The sequence below is a fragment of the Corella eumyota genome, chromosome 5 (genome assembly GCF_963082875.1).
Source record: "Corella eumyota chromosome 5, kaCorEumy4.1, whole genome shotgun sequence".
NCBI lineage: Eukaryota > Metazoa > Chordata > Ascidiacea > Phlebobranchia > Corellidae > Corella > Corella eumyota.
This window is the reverse complement of record NC_137494.1, coordinates 7,867,011-7,885,036: the sequence shown is the minus strand read 5'-3', so window position 1 is coordinate 7,885,036 and position 18,026 is coordinate 7,867,011. Positions and strand designations below refer to the sequence as shown.

Below are 18,026 nucleotides of genomic sequence, written 5' to 3'. Positions count from 1 at the left end.
CAGACTCATGAATTATGGGAACAAAGACAATGCATGAGTTATGACGCTAATATAAACACTTTAATCAACACAACTAAATTTAATTTTTACGATGCTGTTACACTCCTGGGCATTTCCTTTGATGGAATGTTTCCTTATGCTTGTAAATCTCCACTAGGAAGGCAAGTTAAAACAGAAAAAATACCTTTTACACTTAAACTAATTCAAACAGTTAGCAAAATGGCAAGTTTTATTAGGTCAGATGAGGATATAAAAAATGGTTACCACCTGGCTGATATGTTGATGACATCGTGTTTTGTTGCTGGTAATAAGCAAACATATCAACAATTTCAGAAATTTGTTAATAAGGAAATGTCTTTATTAAATGTAATGCAATATAAAATTTCAGTTAAAGAACAAATCCATAACAATATAAAATATTTTGATGTGGTAACTCAATTAGAAAACTTGCAGGATTGCAACAACTTTAACATAAAAAAAATGATTTACAGAAGTTCAACTTTATTTGTTTCAGCAATAGGTAAATTTCATGACATAAAGAAATCTTGCTGCTTTGACATTCTAGAAGTTCTTGTTCAACAAAAAATATTAAATAAAGAAGTTGGTTGTGATCTTAAATTTGCCATTGCTGTTGCATGTGAGACAAGATTACGAGTTTACATGAATGTGAAATCACAAGATGATATGGTTCAACAATCAGAAATAGAAAGTAAAATTATAGATAAAACGGTTGGGATAAAAAGCCTTGTTGAATATTTTTTAATAATTTCAACATTTCAAGAAAATTTATTTGACCTTGATAAAATAGCAAAACCTAAAATAATTTTGGTTCCAGCAATATGTTATATTTTAGGTTCTTATACCTATGCTATAAAGTGGTGGAACCCGAAAATATTTAAAACTGAGCTTACCAACAACTCAAAAAGTGACGGTGATAATTGTCATTTTTGGATTGGAAAATGCAAATACAAGCTCGGTCTTTATAAAAAAGCAATGTCCGATTTTCGAACTTCACTTACGATTTATCAACAAATTAATGACTATCCAACTAAAAGTAGGGTTGTTGCTATTCGTCGTTATTGGATTGGGAAGTGCAAATATGAGCTCCGTCACTATAAAGACGCATTAACCGATTTTTAAATTTTACTTGAAAACTACAAACAAATTAATGCTACTCCAACTAAAAGCAGTGTTGCTTATTGTCATTACAGAATTGGATTGTGCAAATATGAGCTCTGTCAATATAAAGAAGCATTATCCGATTTCCAAATTTCACTTAAAATCCACCAACAGATTAATGTTGATCCAACTGAAAGCAGTGTTGCTTATTGTTATTACAGAATTGGATTGTGCAAATATGAGCTCTGTCAATATAAAGACGCATTATCCGATTTCCAAATTTCACTTGAATTCCACAAACAATTTGATGACGATCCAACTAAAAGCAGTGTTGCTTATTGTCATTATTGGATTGAATTGTGCAAATATGAGCTCGGTCAATATAAAAAAGCTTTATTTGAAATGCAAACTTCACATGAAATTCAACAATTAATTGTTAACGATTCGACTAACAGCAGAGCTGTCGTTAATTGTCCACGTTTATTGCAAAGTGCAAATTTAAGCTAGGTAACTAGATTTATTTGATAAATAAAATATGGTTCGAAATTGTTTGATTTTTTTTATAAATATAATTTATTTAGTAGGTTTATTAATTAAATTATAAATTTAAATATGAACTTTTTTATATTTAAACCTAATTTTAACAAGCGAACACGCACTCATAGATATTGTAATATAAAAGTAAACTAAATTTAAAAGCAAAATACCGATCTTAATTTTTTAGTAATCAAACAAGTATTAAAATATAATAATAACAAAACAATTAAAACAAAAATTTTACACATTGTTTACTTATATTTTAACATTTTACTTAAATTTTCAACCAATATTTTTTACTTTAATGGACAGCGAAAAGGACGATTTTTGACGGCGACCAGAAAGCTATTAAATTATTCAAGCGTTAAACTTAGACTGATTCGTTATTTTATAAAAAAACTAAAATAATGATTAAACGATATTTAGCTAGAGTTAAATCTTCATTTTAAATAGCAACATACAAAATAATAATACCAACAACATATTAAAATTTCAGCAAATTTAATCTTTAAATTTTAATAATAAAATATATTAATTAGTAATTAGTGACATTTAAATGTCGTTAATAGGAGGTTTGCGATTCGTTGGGATAATAACAAACATACTAAAAATTCAGAACTTTTAGTTTTAAAGAACAAAAGTTATCGTCTTTCAAAATTTGTCAAATAAGAATAAAAACAATAATAATAATAATAAATATAATGACAATAACAATATGTTTCGAAATCTAAGATTTCGAACCATAATTATAAAGAAGCATTATCAGATTTTCAAACTTCACTTGAAATACATCAAAAAATTGTAGACGATCCAACTAACAGCGTTGATGTTGCTAACGATCATTATTTAATTGGAAAGTGTAAATATCAGCTTAGTCAAAATAAAGAAGCATTATCAGATTTTCAAACTTCACTTGAAATCTACCAAACAACTGATGAATATCCAACTAAGAGTGATGATGTTGTTAATCGTCGTTATTGGATTGGCTTGTGCAAATATGAGCTAGGTCAATATAAAGAAGCATTAGCTGATTTTAAAACTTTACTTGTAATTCAACAACAAATTATTGACGATCCAACTAAAAGCAGTGACGTTGCTAACAACCATTATTGGATTGGATTGTGCAGATATGAACTTGGTCAATAAGAAAAAGCATTATCTGATTTCCAAACTTCGCTCACGATCTACCAACATACTAATCAGAATCAAGATATGATTATGAATTGTCAACATTGGATTGGAAAATGTGAGGCCATGTCATTTATTTTAAAGTTTGTTGTAAAGAAATGTTAAGGCACAAATGATCAGCTTTTGAACCTGAATAAATATTGATAGTATTTTACTCTTATATATGTTTAAAAATATTTATATCGTGTGCAGATTTGTGCCTTAAAACCATGCTAAAACAATATATATTTGTAAAAAAATACTTTTGTTTGAAAAAGCCTTTTTCTTTTTTTTGCATATGTTATGTTATAACCATGTTTTAGCTGTTTTTTATGCGATTCATTTAAAGCTTATTAAACAGTTTTTATATCAAAATATTAAAGCACATATTTTTTATAGTAATATTAAACTTGATAAGGTGTACAAATTTAATTGTGTTTTTAAATGTTTTTTCTATATTTCAGAATTATTAGGATTTATTTAAAAATATTTAAATTGGTTTGATAACTGGAACTGCTACAGTGACATCACAAAGCCTGTTGTAAACTTCATGAAGAAATGTGATTTAACATTGGAAAACTGCAAACTAGTGAAATAAAATCAAAGTAGCCTAATTAGTGTTTGGTATTTTGTTGTCCTATAGGTATTTGCAATATTGATTAGTTCTTTAAAACTACGTTCCCTAACTTATTAATGTATTTTTTAGGCTTGTAAAATAATATTTGTAATAATAAACAGTTTAACTAATTAAAAATATGTATGTAAAGTTTTAATATAGTTCCATTTACTGTTTTATTATTTTCCTATAACCTTTAAGAAAATAAATTTTAAGGTTAAACCCCAATAAAGAAATCAGCACGTTATGGCTTAGAAACGAAAATTTAAACCCCATTATTTTTGGAAAACTAAAACATATATGTTAAATATGACATCTTAAATTTATAAGCACATAAGAGCTTTCTCTTTAACAAAATACTTATAAGGGTCAATATCAGATGTCTAGAATACTAATTTTGTTAAATATTACTAAAAAGTTAAAATTTACAACTTTCTACGAAGATTCAGTTGTACCATTAATGGCCAATTCACGATAGGTTTGTGCCATCATTTAGTCAAATGTTTCGTCCTGGGTTAATCTTTGGTCTTTTTGAACTCCAAAACCAGTCGTAACAGCTTAGGCTAGCGATAACAGAGTAGCTTTATTTTCGTCCAAAAGCTTTTAACGAAATTTCCGCCGTCTGGTTAAGCGGTCATGGCAGCGAACTACGAGCCGAAAGATTTCGAATTCGAGCCGCACCATTGCCTCATCATTTGCCCTTGAGCCCGCGTTTACAGATAGCTTATACACGTCACAATATCACACCCATACCCAATAAAAAATATAATACCTATCAGCTATCACCTTAAAGTAATATGAAAAAAAAATAATGTTCTCTAGAATATTAACATTCTTTTTTGCAAAATTAGGAAGAAAATTAAATTTGTTTTAAGGATGATTTATGTCGATACCGACCAAAAACTGATGTATAATGCTCTTGTTGGCCCCTGTATCCCACTTTTAGATAGCACCATTCATATATCAGTAACTGCTGCGTATAGTTTTTTTACGCCGAGACATCACAAAAATTACCAAACAAATGGTTTATTTCTAGAAGTAAGCAACTATTAGTTGTTGTACACCACAAAAGTTAAGAGCTTGTTAGTTTATAACTATATACTACATCATGTCTAACATGCACTTTAAATATTCCTTTAACAATATCTTTTACATCTATAAAAACAAAGCATTCAAAACTGTTTTTTAAAAAATAAATTTGCAGAATATATTTTTTTTACAGGACCTAATTATTTTAACTATATTACAACACTTAAAAATACGGTAAATTAAATATAAGCTCTCATTACATTCAAATTCATACCCAGCCTATAGCATTACATAAAGCCAAGTTAGGTGCTTTGTTATTATGATATTTAAAATAAAATTCTTAATTTATTGCACTGAGATGATAGGTTAACCAATACATAAGTAAAGGTTGAATAAGGGAAATAAATAATGTCAAATACATTCTTCTTTTACCCCCAGTATTTGTACCCAATCCAGATTCATCCGCACTATGGGGTAATATTTTTAACCTTAGTGTTTTTAGCTGCAAAAGGGTAATAATAGTTTTATGTTTAGTAATATACAAAACAGTGCAAAAATTTGCTATTTCAATGATGAATAATTTTATATAAAATTTCTGACTTACTGAAAAATAAGTGATTGTTATACTTGAGTAGCAAAGAACAACCCAGTATCCAGTTGAGTGAAAAATAAGACCACTGGTAAGTATGGCTATCATTCTAAAGACAAATAAATCAAAATTAAAAATTGGATAAATAAAAAAGATCAATTAACTGTAACAAATTTTACATATATAAACAATGTTTAGTTATTCTGTGTTTTCGTATCTAAATGCCCTGGGTGTGCCAAATTTTGTATCAAACCAATTTTTTGAAAAAAAAATTATTCTGTCGACTAACAATCAATAAAAGGAAAACGAAAAAAGCAATTTGGTTGATGTTCTTGTTTTTGCGGTTACTTTTTGACAGGCCGCTAAAGGGTATACCTTATTATAACTCCAGTTGTAGAATCACAACTGTGAGACTACAAACCAACTATATAATTATGAATTTATTTATTTTTTAAACAAAGGTAAATTATATTTAACATATACATAATTACGATTATACCAATACATGAGCTTACTTACCCAACATATTTGTAGCCACAGTAAGATATCACATCCCAGCTGGACAAATCTGTTTTAGCATTTACTAAATAAAGACTAAACATAATAATGCAAATTTCAATTGCATACCAAACAAATGCACTACTAGCTTGCATTCCCAGTTCTTCTGGGTTGAATCTGTAAATTAAATATTGATTGCATAACTTTATAAAATATACTACTTATTTTTCTTGTTAGTTAAAATAAATAACTTTACTTACTTTCCGCTAAGTCCTAGAGACACGCCAGCAAGTAGAATGTAAGTAACATAGGCCATTACTAAAAAAAAATGCATTTGAGAAAAATCTGAAACATTTTTTACAATCTATTTAAAAAAACATGAAAAGCAGGGTTACTAAAATAGCCTACAAACTTAAGTTTAATTAAATCTTGTTTAAACAATTTTCATTAAACTGATTTAACAAGTGTTTGCAATATTTGTAGACCTGGTATGTATAAATCTGGGGCATTTACATCAAACCTAGGTGCAACTGGTGTATCTTCGTGATATTGGACACTCCATTCCTACAAAATAATATATATTTGTCATTAAAATGATCAACATTGATTAACAATAATTTTATGTTCAATAACGTTTTACTTGTAAGAATTTAATTTTAACTTTAAACATACCTGATGAGTAAATGGAAAGGACAAAAGGGCAAGTTTTTTAGCTACGTAGGATGTATCAACAGCAAAATAATATTTTAATTTCGAAATTGAAATGTACTTATCAACCTAAAAGAGCAATAAAATTAATTAACTTTTTCTTGCAAGTCTTTAAAAGCCTACGTTTAATATTGTTCTGTTAAAGTATATACAATATAACCTAATCACATATAACATTTAAATAGCTTATTAAAAATCACATTTTTTTCGAGCATATCTTTTCCATGTCCAGCCAGACTGTGTCCATATTGCATTGCCATATTAGCCATGGGATCATTGATTAAGTTAGAACCAGGAAAGGCTCCCGGTTGCATTGGCTGGCCTTGTTGTATTCCATATTCACCTCCCTGTCGCATCTGACTTGTGTCCTCAAATAATTGGGGATCACCCGGTACTAAACCTCTTTGTCTAGCCTGCGAATCTAGGGAGTAAACATTCACAAATTACAATTCTTATTTTTTTGTAGAAATTATGCTTGTAGTAATATTTTTATAGATGATCGATTTTAGTTACACTTGTTGGTTTTGTACATTGCCGACCAAAATTTTTTATTATAATGCTAAAGATTTTAAATTGATAAAAATTTTGCATATGCTGACAAAAAGAGATGATGCTAACAAAGTATAAAAATTTTGCCCCTTTTTTCATTTTATAAAATTTTGTTAATGTTAACACTTGTTCTTGCTATTTTCTGTACCCCGCAACTTTTGCATCTTTTACTTTAACACTAACCCAATAACCATATATTTAAATTCTTGGTATAACATTTTAAGGAATAATACCTTGCCTATGCTATGTTAAGTATGTTACATGTAGATGTACATCATACAGACATGTCTATATGCCGAGCAATTATACAGTGCAGTATACATAAATAAACCAACTTACTTTGACTGTGTCCGATCGGAGCATTCATTTTAAACGTACTCAGGCCTTGCTTAGATTATCCCAAGATAAATAATCAACAAATCAATAAGCAGCAAACACAGGCGACACGCCTACAGACTGATAAATGGCAGGCCCAACAAGTGGATATTCCTTTATTAATTAGAAGGGACTTAACGCACTAACAGACTGTTTTTTTATATGTTAGATTAAAGATTTGATGAGCATTAAAGCAAGCAAAACAACGAACTAAAAAAGAAAGAGTGTTTTGCCGTGTTGTCCATTGTCTTTGATACGCATCAGTGTTTTTTTTTATCCATATTTATCCTCGTTGTAAAAAATAATTTATTGACTTTTAGCAATTATCAGAACACCACAGCAATAATAATATTTTAAGCAATTTAGCAAACAAAGAGTTTATAAAACACCCAGACCTTTAAACTAATTAATTTATAGTTTAAAAAAAAGACGAGTCGATCCGTACTCGGGTATATACGATCATTGCTCAGGGTTATGCGTCCTAGACGATCCGTACTCGTAACAACCGCTGTAAAACACTCCGCACAAGCACTCCGCTTTTTACATAGTGCCCAAATATTTGTCTGTAATTTATCCTCGCGTTAATGAACCGTTGCATTGTAAACATAAGAACTTAAAAAACTTCACAACCAAAAACCTTACGGCCCCTGGGACATGCCTTTTGTAAATATAAGTAAAGGTATATTTTTGCATTTATTTTTGAAGGTCAAAGGTGCAAAATAAAAAGGACTTGTAGGCCAAATATACCTTGATAATAGGTTAAATATATCATTCATGTTTAATATAGAACAGTTTTAAAGTATATTTTTTTTTCTGTATATATTTTTATCCTCGATGTGGGAAAGTCGAATGCGCGACTTAAACATAGAGTCAGTTACTCCGACCCAGTCTCGAGTTGCCTGTAGATTATAATTGCCCGATAATTATACTGCTGATTAAGTGCTGGCTCAGCAAGAGTTCGTACCGTTTATAGCGCCTTACTCAAGGACGCTACAGCATGAGATCAGTGGGGATTAAACCCACGACCTCATGTGTGATGTAGCAAGTGTTCTTACCACTACACCGCGCTGCCGGTTTATTGACAACAATTTTTTTAAATAATAAGATTCAAGTATTAAACTAATTGATTTTTACAATTTTTAGGCATTAACATCATCTGATCATGTTAAATTTAAGAAGAATAACTGGGCTTGGTCTAACAGATGCATATCCCATTTGTACCTACATAAACAAACATTTTTTTTATACTGGTACCAATAAAATGTCAAAGGATTACTATGATATCCTAAATGTATCCAAAAATGCTTCCGAAAAAGAAATCAAATCTGCCTATTTTCAGTTGGCAAAAAAGTATCATCCGGATTCCAACCCAGGAGACAAAGATGCAGCAAAAAAATTTCAAGACATTTCCGAAGCCTATGATATTTTGGGAAAAAGTAAAACCAAAAAAGATTATGACATGTTTGGTTCACACAACAATAGTAGCCATGGCAACTATCAAAGTCCATTTGGCAAACATAACACCAACAGCCAGCAACAATGGACTTATCAACATACAAATATAAACGAAAAGGAAGCTGCAGAAATGTTTCAAAAATTAATGAAAGAATTTTCTTCTCAACAATTTTCTCAAACAAACACTAAAAAAGGTCCCTTGAATTTTATATTGTCGAAAGCATTTGAAGGATTGGGAAATAAACTAATCAAAGATATGATGAATTCTGAAAATTCATTTGAAATTAAACAAACCCCACAAGGATTTAAATTTACTAAAAAGAAAAATAAATAATATCCATTAATTTAAGCCTAGGTCACAATTTTAAATGAAAGCTATCTTTTGTTAAATTAATAAAGTTCACAACCAAGTTAATTCCAATATCTTTATTACATAAGGTCCTTGGTTTAATCCCCACTGCAGTGCTTTTATGCATTAGCACCCTTAAAAAAGGCCCTAAAAACTAGTGCTGAACCTGCGCTTAATCACAGCGTAATTATTGGGCAATTATATTCTATAATATACCAAACTGCGAAAGACAACTCGAAACTGGCTTGGAGTAACTAATGTTAATGTTACTCTATGTTTAAGTCATGAAGTCGACCTTCCCACAACATGTATGGATAATGGTCAAAATGCTTGATATGCCCATGCGGATAACATGTATTCGTTGGCCGTCGATCAAAAAATTTAATTGATCCTTAAAGATATCTTTTATGCGAATTAAAAATCCTATTTAGATTTCAATTAAGTAAAAAACATTTGACCGTATATATACGACTACTTGGGTACAGGTTTCTATTTGCTACAATATTTTATATTATAGGAAGCTACTGTAGTTCAATTGCATTAATATTTATAAGCTATCCTAAATAGGTGTTTGCTATAAAAATAGCTACTTGATGCACATGACATACTAATACTATTACTTTGTTATACAAGAAAAAATTCTTTAAATATAATAGATGTCTAACGTTACATTCTAAAAGTGTAAGCAGGCCAAACAAACATACCGACTAAGAAAAACTGTCACAAGCAAAGTTCTATAACCAACAAGCTCTATTTAGTCTATAACAAACAAACCAAGACACACAACAAGCGCAAGGCATCTAACAAAAAGAACTAGCGAGCAACCTAAAGACAACGACGGATGAAGGCGTAAAAACTTGAGCCAAATTCAGGAGAAAAACAGTTGCTGACATAGCGTAGGTGATCCGATATCCAAAATTAAGCGAACAGTCGATCAAAGCTATCGGCCTAAAGGCACTACAAGTTGATCAGACGCACTTATAGAACCAATGAATATCCACGTACGGAGAAGCGGTTGGCCTCCCAGTGTTGCTGGGAGGCCTCCCATTTAAACTTACTCCAACTGTAAGATCAACATCGAAATCTTAAGCCTAGATTAAGCCTAAAATAAACCTGTTTGTGGTTCTTTGGTAAAAGTCTAGTTTCGACTTAAGCGTAAGTTAAAGCTTTGGTCTTGGGTTTACTTAAAAAATATATCATACATCTTGCATCTTATAAATATTGGTAAAGCCTAAAATTTATAAAAAGTTGTATCTACAAAATAAGTTTTATGCAATATCTGTCTTTACCAACTACAGTAAGTTATTATTTATAAATTTTTCGCATTTATTTTAATATAAATATTTTACAAAAAAATAACAGCAAAAGAAAAAGAAACGATTATTCTATAATTTCCTGAGAATGTTATCTAAATAATCAAAAACAATATTTTAAAACTTTTCTGCTTGAATAATATCGTTTTTGTTAGTTGGCTTACATTTTCCTTTTTTATATATTCGTAACTGTGGACTGCGCAATGCAATGTTGGGATTGGAAGCACCAGCGTTAAGATTTTTTTTAAAACAGCATAACCTATCGCTGTTAATATTAAAACAAAGTTTTGAAGATATAGATTTCCATGCTGCAGCACGAAATTTTTTAACTGTCATACAATAAAGAAAAAAATTTAACGCCGAATTGCTAAGACCGATAAGAGCCGCCACTGAGGCAACAAACTCGTCCTTTTTACTTGCATGGCTATGCGCGTCCACGTGTTCCATCAACAAAATCTCTTGGGGAAGCCAAAGCACTACAAATACACATCCAATAACCAGCATCATAATCTAAATTGAAATAAACAAATGAAATCCTATTTTCCTTCACTGCATGAGGTCCTGGGTTCTATTCCTAGTGATCTCATCCTGTATTTCCCTTGAGTAACTATGAACAGTTATGAACTTCTGCTGAACCAGTGCTTAATTAGCAGCTTAATTACTGGGCAATTATAATCTGTAATACCACAAACTGCTACAAGCAATTCGGGACTGGGTCGGGGTAGTGATGTTACTCTATATTTAGGTCGCGCATTTGACGTTTCCACATCGAGGATAAAGATATATAAAAAAAAAACATATAATTTTTTAAAACTTACGAAAGGCAGACTACAAAAACCTTACCGTTATTCTTCTGCCCAATCGATTACTAAACGTGTTTGTACTTTTTTTGCGGCAGTGCAGATTACGAAAGATCGCAATGTTTAGAAAAAGCAAAACGACGTAGGGGACCCAAAAGGCAAGACCAATGTGAAATATAAGGTTGATCACAAATGCGCTTTTATTTGACAAACTAGACACCAATGAGCAGCCTTCGATATATCTTTAAAAAAACAACAAAACACTTGTAAAAAATGATACAATCAACTACAGTAATTTAAAAAAAGGCAAATTTGCATTTGTTACCACGACCAGTCTCTAGTTGTTCAAAATTTGAAAAAAATAATTTTGGCTGATATTGATAGTGTGGATGGTTTTTAACTTGAGGTTTAGTGATTATAGCGCCTTAGTCTAAGGTGCTAGGACATGAAAGCAATTAACATTTGCATGGTCTTGTTGTGTATATTGAAATTTTACATTGAAATTTTTACATATACCCAACATTTAAGTAATCGACTTACACAATCTTGCTCTTGTTTTCTAAATCTAAAGTAATGTTTGTATATCTTAAAGAATTAAAAACTTCTGTTGAATTTATTATCGACGACGAACTATTTGTTGTGTTGTAATGATTTTCTTCTGTTTTAAACACAGGACCAACTGCCAAAAATGGAGTAGCCATTGCAACAGAAACTGTATACACAGCAATCGTTACCTTAAATAACAAATTATACTTTAAAATAAAATACCACTTGAGTTTTAATGTTTAAGTAAGTTAAAATAATTTAAAGTAAATTTTTGAATTACCCTAATTTTTTTTAAAGGAAAAAAACAGGAAAAATCGATAAAATTGATACGCGTGAAACTATCCTAAAAATTGGTCAATAAAATATGATTTAAGCATATCATTGTATATGTCAGTTTTTTTGTTTTTTTATCGATTTTGTTACTGCCATTTTAAATAATTTTAAATAAAAACCAATAAATCCCACGATACTTACAAAAGCATCATCAAAATTATAATATACAGATCACATATAGAGTAAACTCGGTCAATGTATTCTAGATCACATGGCAACTAATAACATAAGTATTCTACATTTACATACGTAAGCCCAGTCTTTGTATTATAACCTTTCAAACGATCTATCTTAACTATATTACCAAGATTCTTACCCTTTTAGCATTTTTGGCGTTTAAGTTAATTTCCCTGTAAGTAAACGGAAAAGAAACTGCGAGAAATCGATCAAAAGCCATAACCACGAGAAGCCACGCCGACGCGTTGTGAAACGTGTGCATTGAAAATCTATGCCAGCGGCAAAGATAGATCTCATAAAAGAACCCAGATGCTTCAGGCACATATAACCAGGCTACAATGCAATACCTATAACAATTAAGTTGTATAACTTGCAGAGAATTAAAATAGCCTATAGGAACAATTTTAATGCCTTTTTTATGTAACCTTATTAGAAAAATCAATTAAAAAGGCGAAGAAAATTCAGCTATTTTATTCCAAAAAAAACATAAACTGATAATTAATTAAACCACAAACAGAATTGTCTTAAAAAAAATTATGTAAAACAAAATCAATGTTATCGTGTTTTTGTAACACAGATTCAATAACTTAATTTAACTATAAAATTTAACATCAACCATTGTGAGTATAAACTAACCTTAGAATTCCAGTAAAAAACAGCATTCCGTTATCGGCAATTGCAAGAGCTATGACGTACACCCTATAGACATCCGATAATATTTTCTCCCGTCCACGTTTTCGCTGTGATAACAAAGCAATCGAAAAAGTATTTCCTAACAAAAAACATGTTTATTCTAAAAAATATATTTTCATAAACAGGACATGCCTATCATTACATTTATGTTGTTACAGTAATGTGCTACTAAGGCTATACTTCGCCTATAATATGTATGTAGCAATTTAAAATATTTATATAACAATAACTATTCATGTTTAGTTGAAATAATAATCATAAACACTTACCGAATATTCCAATTAAAGCTATAGAAAGAAACACGGCAAATAAAATCGTCTGTTGGGTAATGGAAATGGAGGAGCATTTTGTGGCTAAAGTAGTATTGTCTGAATCCTCCATTACTTAAATCTGAATATAAAAAATTGAACACGTTTGTTAATATTGAAACAATAAACATTTTGTTAATATATAAAAAAAAACAATAATGGCTATTTCGTAAGCCTTAAAGACCGACTATTGCTGGAAAAATTAATTCAAAAATACTTTTTTTAGAATTGAATTTTTTTAATTTTTCTATTAGATTAAAACTCCTTTTTAGCATCAAGTTCAAACTAAACCAATTACGATAACCTCAAAAGTTCAAAACTAAACCAATTACGATAACCTCAAAACTTTACATGGTCGATAATATGCCAAACCGTAAATCAAATTAAACGCGATTTTGAAAACCTAATCAATATAACTGATTAACGGAAGTTTAAAAACTAGCTTATTCGCTTATTGAATCAGAGCATACAAAAAGCTAGCCAATTTAACAAAGGCTTACTTAGTACTTTAAAAATAGAATGACTTAAATTTAGTACAAACATAAATGCTTTTAAACTGATTTTTTATACTGATTAAATTTACGGTTAATCAAAAAATAAAATTTAATAGCATAAAACAAGTTGGTATTTATATAGTTCCATCAGATATTCCCTACAATTTACTCTTTTGAAATCCATTTTTATTTTTGGTTTTAATAAATTGGGCCTTTTATGTTAACCCTGGTAAACATCATTAACCCTTTCGCTTGATTTTAAAGCAAAATAAGGCATTTTGGTTTAGGCCTTAGAATTTTGTTACGATTGAATTTTAAACAAATAACTAACCATGTCTTATACCACATACAGTAGAGCGACTTTTGGATAAGCTAAATTTAAATATATTTCCAGACAATTTCTGACCGCGAAATCTATCGTTATCAACAGTGACGAACAACTTAACATTTAGCAGGACGCATTGTATTTAAATGCATTCTGCCTAAAATGCAAAAACATTACGGTATAAGGTTTTTTATAAATCTTCTACTGCTGTCCAATGAAAAACTACATATCTCATAGTCTACATCTATTAAACGGTAACTATCTAATAAAGTCTAAATAAGCTTAAAATAAAACCAGATATTTGTACAATTTAACGTTTCTGCTTGACTACACATTTTTGTGGTGTTTAGCCTTCTGAATGAGTAACTTAGTTTGTTGGCCTACAGCTATCGTTGCACACGCTTATATGTGCGATTTGAATTAATTATATCTTGACACTATATTTGGAAAACACAAGAATTACTTTTTAAAGGCAGATTTTTATTTTATCGTTTTTTTTTTTTGTTTTTTTTGTCGCGGCTTGCGGGCTACTTTACGAATCATTAATTATTGATTTACGGAAAAAAAAGAAATTGCGTTACGACTTAAAAAATAGTTAAATAAAAATCATTTTCGTCAAATAGTTCTTATTTAATTACACAAAATAAACTTCAGTAAAATATTTTGTATATTGTGCGCTCGGCCAAAAAATTCTACAAAACAAAGATGATTAATAAAATATGATAACAATTACTGGGTTTTCTTAAAATTAAGTTACTTGCGAACGTCACAATTCGATTTTCCAATAACAGAATTAAATTTCGCTTAACATTTTTAACTATAAAGATTTTGATCGAGTTACTTTGATCAGTAAAAACATGATATTTTCAAATTTTTTTTCGTATTTTTTTAAATTTAGCTTTAAGCCATTTTTGTTTGCCTATTTAAGAACGGTTTAAAAAATATTTTCGTAACACGTGTATTTTACATATAACTTTTTACTATTTAAATAAACAGATTTATGTGGTTAGTAGGGCTTGATGATCTTATTTGCCAACAAAATACCATAATTAAATTCTATACCACTTGGATGCTGCTAAATTTTTTTTTAACAACGACATTTGTTATATGTAGAAAACAGACAAATAATATAGTTTTTATGTAAAGGTGATTTCAATTTCTAGGCCCGGATTTTGGGCTGAGACGAAACAAAGATAACTTTTCTTAACGCCTAAAACAACTTGAAGATAATCGAGTATTATGATAATGACACCAGCGTCATGTACTTAGATGAAAGGTTCTTAAAGTAATATTTTGGTTAAATTTAGCTATTAAAAAGTCAACAATGCTAAGTTGAAGTGTTATCTACTGAATGGGTTGGTTACAATACAGTGCTCTTACTTTTGATTGGTAATAAAATCACCTACCTATTGCCTAAGCACGTCAGGGCCATTACACAATTCCCATGGCAACAAGAGATTTGACTACTTTAAATTAAGGCACAAATCAGTAGGCCACCTTTATATTTTTGTAACTTAAAGAGTGAACTTCTCAAAATGAATTCTGGCAATATCAGGCCCGAATTTCAAGAAAAGGCAAGACAATTTTGGACGAATACAACTGCGCTCGGTAAAATGCATTTATAACAGAACCCCACTTAACCTTCTGTATAACTGTTTTATAAACAATTTTCATAGATATATAAATGTTTTAACTTAAATATACATGTGTTAATTGTTTCCTTTATATTTTAAAACGTGTAATTTAAAAATTTTTACCACAGCTTCGGGAGCTACCAGTGGAATTCGCGACCTTAGAGGGAGTATTAACAAAACGTTTGCGGATTTTAAAATCAAGACTGGGCAGGATATACAAAATTTAAGTACCCAAAAAATAGGCGAGTACTTCCGAGAGAGCTACCTTCGTCGACAACAACAAATTCGCAATTGGAAAGTGGCAGTTACTCTTGGCTTTGTGGTAATTGGAATGATGTTAATGGTTGTCGCGCTTTCCCTGCCAGAATGGTTTATATTGATTCAATTCGAAAGTATTGAAGGTCACGTTGGGTTCTTTCATCGATGTGTGTATGGACCATTGCCAGATACCAAGACGTGTTTGGAGAATACCATGTCAGGTAAAAAACTTTCTGAAAAACAAAATTTTTTTATTGATACGGAAAAAAAAAAAGTTTTTTATTTCTACCTCATTTAACTTTACTAGAACCCTAAATACCAAATGTACGAAAAGATAGGTATATTTTAATTATAAAAACGTTAAATTAAGCAAATACGGGTTAGTGTGCCTTATTTTTTTTTAGAGACCGCCACCTGCGTTGCAATGTTTATTATGGCGCTGTTAAGTTCGCTGGGGGCCTTCTTCTGCGGTATTTACCGCGTCATCAAAACAAAAGGAAGGCCCAAAGCGAACGACTCTCAGTCAACAGCTTTTAAGCGAATGAGGTTTTTGATACTGACTTCAGGTAAATTCGAAAAAAATCGTATTTAATAAAAAGAAATCCGTAAATAATGTAAGACAATTTTTTTTTAATAATTATCAATTTTTATATAGCTGTTTGTAGCTTTTGTGGAGTTGGCTCGTTTACCTACTTATACCACAACTACTTATATCCTGTCGCTGCAAGCTACGTGTTGGGTTGGTTGGCTACTGGTTTTCTATTAACGGGAGGTCTTTTGGGTTACTGCTTCGAGGAAAAACAAGATAGCGAAAGTACCGTAGACAACCTTGTAAGGGAAAAAATAACTGAGAGTAGGCAATACTGCAAAGTGATTTCACCTACTGTTTACAAGACGAAAATTCAAAAACACGAAGGTGAGTAAGGCGACAAACTATTAACAAATCAGACTTTTTTAAAAATAAATTTTGAGTAAAAAATCCACGGAGTAATTTAAAATTAAATATTTGAAACTACTATGTTTTTTTTTAATTTTATTATAGCAACAACTACAACTAAAGAAGTATGGAACCCCCCGACAATTGGAGCCAGAACTAGTCGCGGAGTTTCTTTGCCAAACCTTAGCAAAAACAAAAGTGTAGGGGTGCAGTCTAGTTCTTAATGGTGAACTTTTTATTCGATGTATAGTTGTATTAGATTTTAGCTTTGTTATAGTGAAACGCTTAATTTTTCTTTGTAGCAAACTGTTTTTAATTTGTACTAAAACAAATTACGAATTTGTGAAATTGAGAATATTATCATTTGATCAAAAACCACTTGACTAAATAGAAATTTGGCCAAAAACTACATGCCTGAAACGCCCTTTAAGCGATAGCAAGACATTTTACTTACCCCACATTGCCTAAACCTTTCTTTAAAAATGCTCTTTATTTTGTCAAAAAAATGTCAACCTAATTATGGGTAAGATGTCGTTTTTAGGACGTAAAATTGTACACAATATAAAACTGATAAGCTGATTATTATAAAATTATTTCTTTTTAGATTTTGTTGTTTTTCTAGCTAGTAGATGTTGCTACTGAGTAAATAGTTAACCATTTTTCACGCAACAAAAAAGTCGACTTTAGTAACGTGACTTTAAAGTTAATAAATTTTAATTTTATAAATGAACTATTTAAATCATTAAAAAAATTATATATAAAAAACTTACGATCTTGATTTGTTTAAATTAAATTCCATTTTTAGCAACTGTCGCCTTAATTGTAGTGTTTATTTTATCCAATGCTAGAATGCTACTTTAGATAAATATTAGACACATGATGGCGTCTCTGAGTAGCCGTGGCAAAAATAACTTTACGTAAAAATGTACGTCCGTTAGTGTGATATACGGCCATGGGCAACAGACAACGCCGAAAGGTTCAGGGTATAAGTTGCATCAAGACCACGCACGCTATTAGCGCTTGGTCCTCGCCTACACTCATAGCTAAAGGTCGTCACAACAGCATATTTTTCCCCTCAAAAATTAAAACCTATTTCTATTAGAAGATTTTAAGAAAAAACGTTGAAACTACAAAGAGCTTAAGTTTTCTATATTCATCACATTAATTTTAAGCTAATCCACAAAAAATAAATCAGTCATTTTCTAATATGACGTGAT

At 30.4% G+C, this 18,026-nt stretch overlaps 4 protein-coding genes across 4 annotated transcripts; 2 read left to right on the top strand and 2 right to left on the bottom strand.

The window, feature by feature from the left end:
* Positions 1-4,464: 4,464 nt before the first annotated feature.
* Positions 4,465-7,415, bottom strand: LOC145752273 (protein YIF1B-like). Its single transcript, XM_082568529.1, has 8 exons — positions 7,152-7,415; positions 6,464-6,684; positions 6,228-6,332; positions 6,041-6,119; positions 5,816-5,873; positions 5,577-5,732; positions 5,073-5,166; positions 4,465-4,970 (listed from the first exon to the last, which is right to left on the bottom strand). The coding sequence occupies exons 1-8, from the start codon at positions 7,177-7,179 to the stop codon at positions 4,809-4,811; spliced, it is 903 nt and encodes a 300-aa protein (XP_082424655.1). The 5' UTR covers positions 7,180-7,415; the 3' UTR covers positions 4,465-4,808.
* Positions 7,416-7,772: 357 nt separating this feature from the next.
* On the top strand, positions 7,773-9,094 carry LOC145752955 (uncharacterized). The gene is made up of 2 exons (XM_082569334.1): positions 7,773-7,866; positions 8,331-9,094. The coding sequence occupies exon 2, from the start codon at positions 8,350-8,352 to the stop codon at positions 8,974-8,976; it is 627 nt and encodes a 208-aa protein (XP_082425460.1). The 5' UTR covers positions 7,773-7,866; positions 8,331-8,349; the 3' UTR covers positions 8,977-9,094.
* A 1,327-nt stretch (positions 9,095-10,421) lies between these two features.
* Positions 10,422-13,662, bottom strand: LOC145753416 (putative G-protein coupled receptor 139). The gene is made up of 6 exons (XM_082569828.1): positions 13,123-13,662; positions 12,797-12,932; positions 12,300-12,507; positions 11,645-11,838; positions 11,148-11,346; positions 10,422-10,814 (listed from the first exon to the last, which is right to left on the bottom strand). The coding sequence occupies exons 1-6, from the start codon at positions 13,232-13,234 to the stop codon at positions 10,422-10,424; spliced, it is 1,242 nt and encodes a 413-aa protein (XP_082425954.1). The 5' UTR covers positions 13,235-13,662.
* Positions 13,663-15,499: 1,837 nt separating this feature from the next.
* LOC145753055 (uncharacterized) lies at positions 15,500-17,555 on the top strand. Its single transcript, XM_082569440.1, has 5 exons — positions 15,500-15,588; positions 15,743-16,093; positions 16,277-16,438; positions 16,528-16,788; positions 16,915-17,555. The coding sequence occupies exons 1-5, from the start codon at positions 15,516-15,518 to the stop codon at positions 17,031-17,033; spliced, it is 966 nt and encodes a 321-aa protein (XP_082425566.1). The 5' UTR covers positions 15,500-15,515; the 3' UTR covers positions 17,034-17,555.
* The last annotated feature ends 471 nt before the right edge of the window (positions 17,556-18,026 follow it).

What these genes read in the sequence shown, in the direction of transcription:
- LOC145752273 (XM_082568529.1), bottom strand. Translation starts at nt 7,179, where the DNA reads ATGAATGCTCCGATCGGACACAGTCAAA. An exon ending in CCCAGATTTATACATACCAG is followed by an intron (nt 5,874 to 6,040) that starts GTCTACAAATAT and finishes ATTTTTTTTTAG; the next exon opens with TAATGGCCTATGTTACTTAC. An exon ending in TCTCTAGGACTTAGCGGAAA is followed by an intron (nt 5,733 to 5,815) that starts GTAAGTAAAGTT and finishes TTTAATTTACAG; the next exon opens with ATTCAACCCAGAAGAACTGG.
- LOC145752955 (XM_082569334.1), top strand. Translation starts at nt 8,350, where the DNA reads ATGTTAAATTTAAGAAGAATAACTGGGCTTGGTCTAACAGATGCATAT.
- LOC145753416 (XM_082569828.1), bottom strand. Translation starts at nt 13,234, where the DNA reads ATGGAGGATTCAGACAATACTACTTTAGCCACAAAATGCTCCTCCATT. An exon ending in TTTTTTACTGGAATTCTAAG is followed by an intron (nt 12,508 to 12,796) that starts GTTAGTTTATAC and finishes TAATTGTTATAG; the next exon opens with GTATTGCATTGTAGCCTGGT. An exon ending in ACGCCAAAAATGCTAAAAGG is followed by an intron (nt 11,839 to 12,299) that starts GTAAGAATCTTG and finishes TTGTTATTTAAG; the next exon opens with GTAACGATTGCTGTGTATAC.
- LOC145753055 (XM_082569440.1), top strand. Translation starts at nt 15,516, where the DNA reads ATGAATTCTGGCAATATCAGGCCCGAATTTCAAGAAAAGGCAAGACAA. An exon ending in GTTTTTGATACTGACTTCAG is followed by an intron (nt 16,439 to 16,527) that starts GTAAATTCGAAA and finishes ATTTTTATATAG; the next exon opens with CTGTTTGTAGCTTTTGTGGA. An exon ending in GAAAATTCAAAAACACGAAG is followed by an intron (nt 16,789 to 16,914) that starts GTGAGTAAGGCG and finishes ATTTTATTATAG; the next exon opens with CAACAACTACAACTAAAGAA.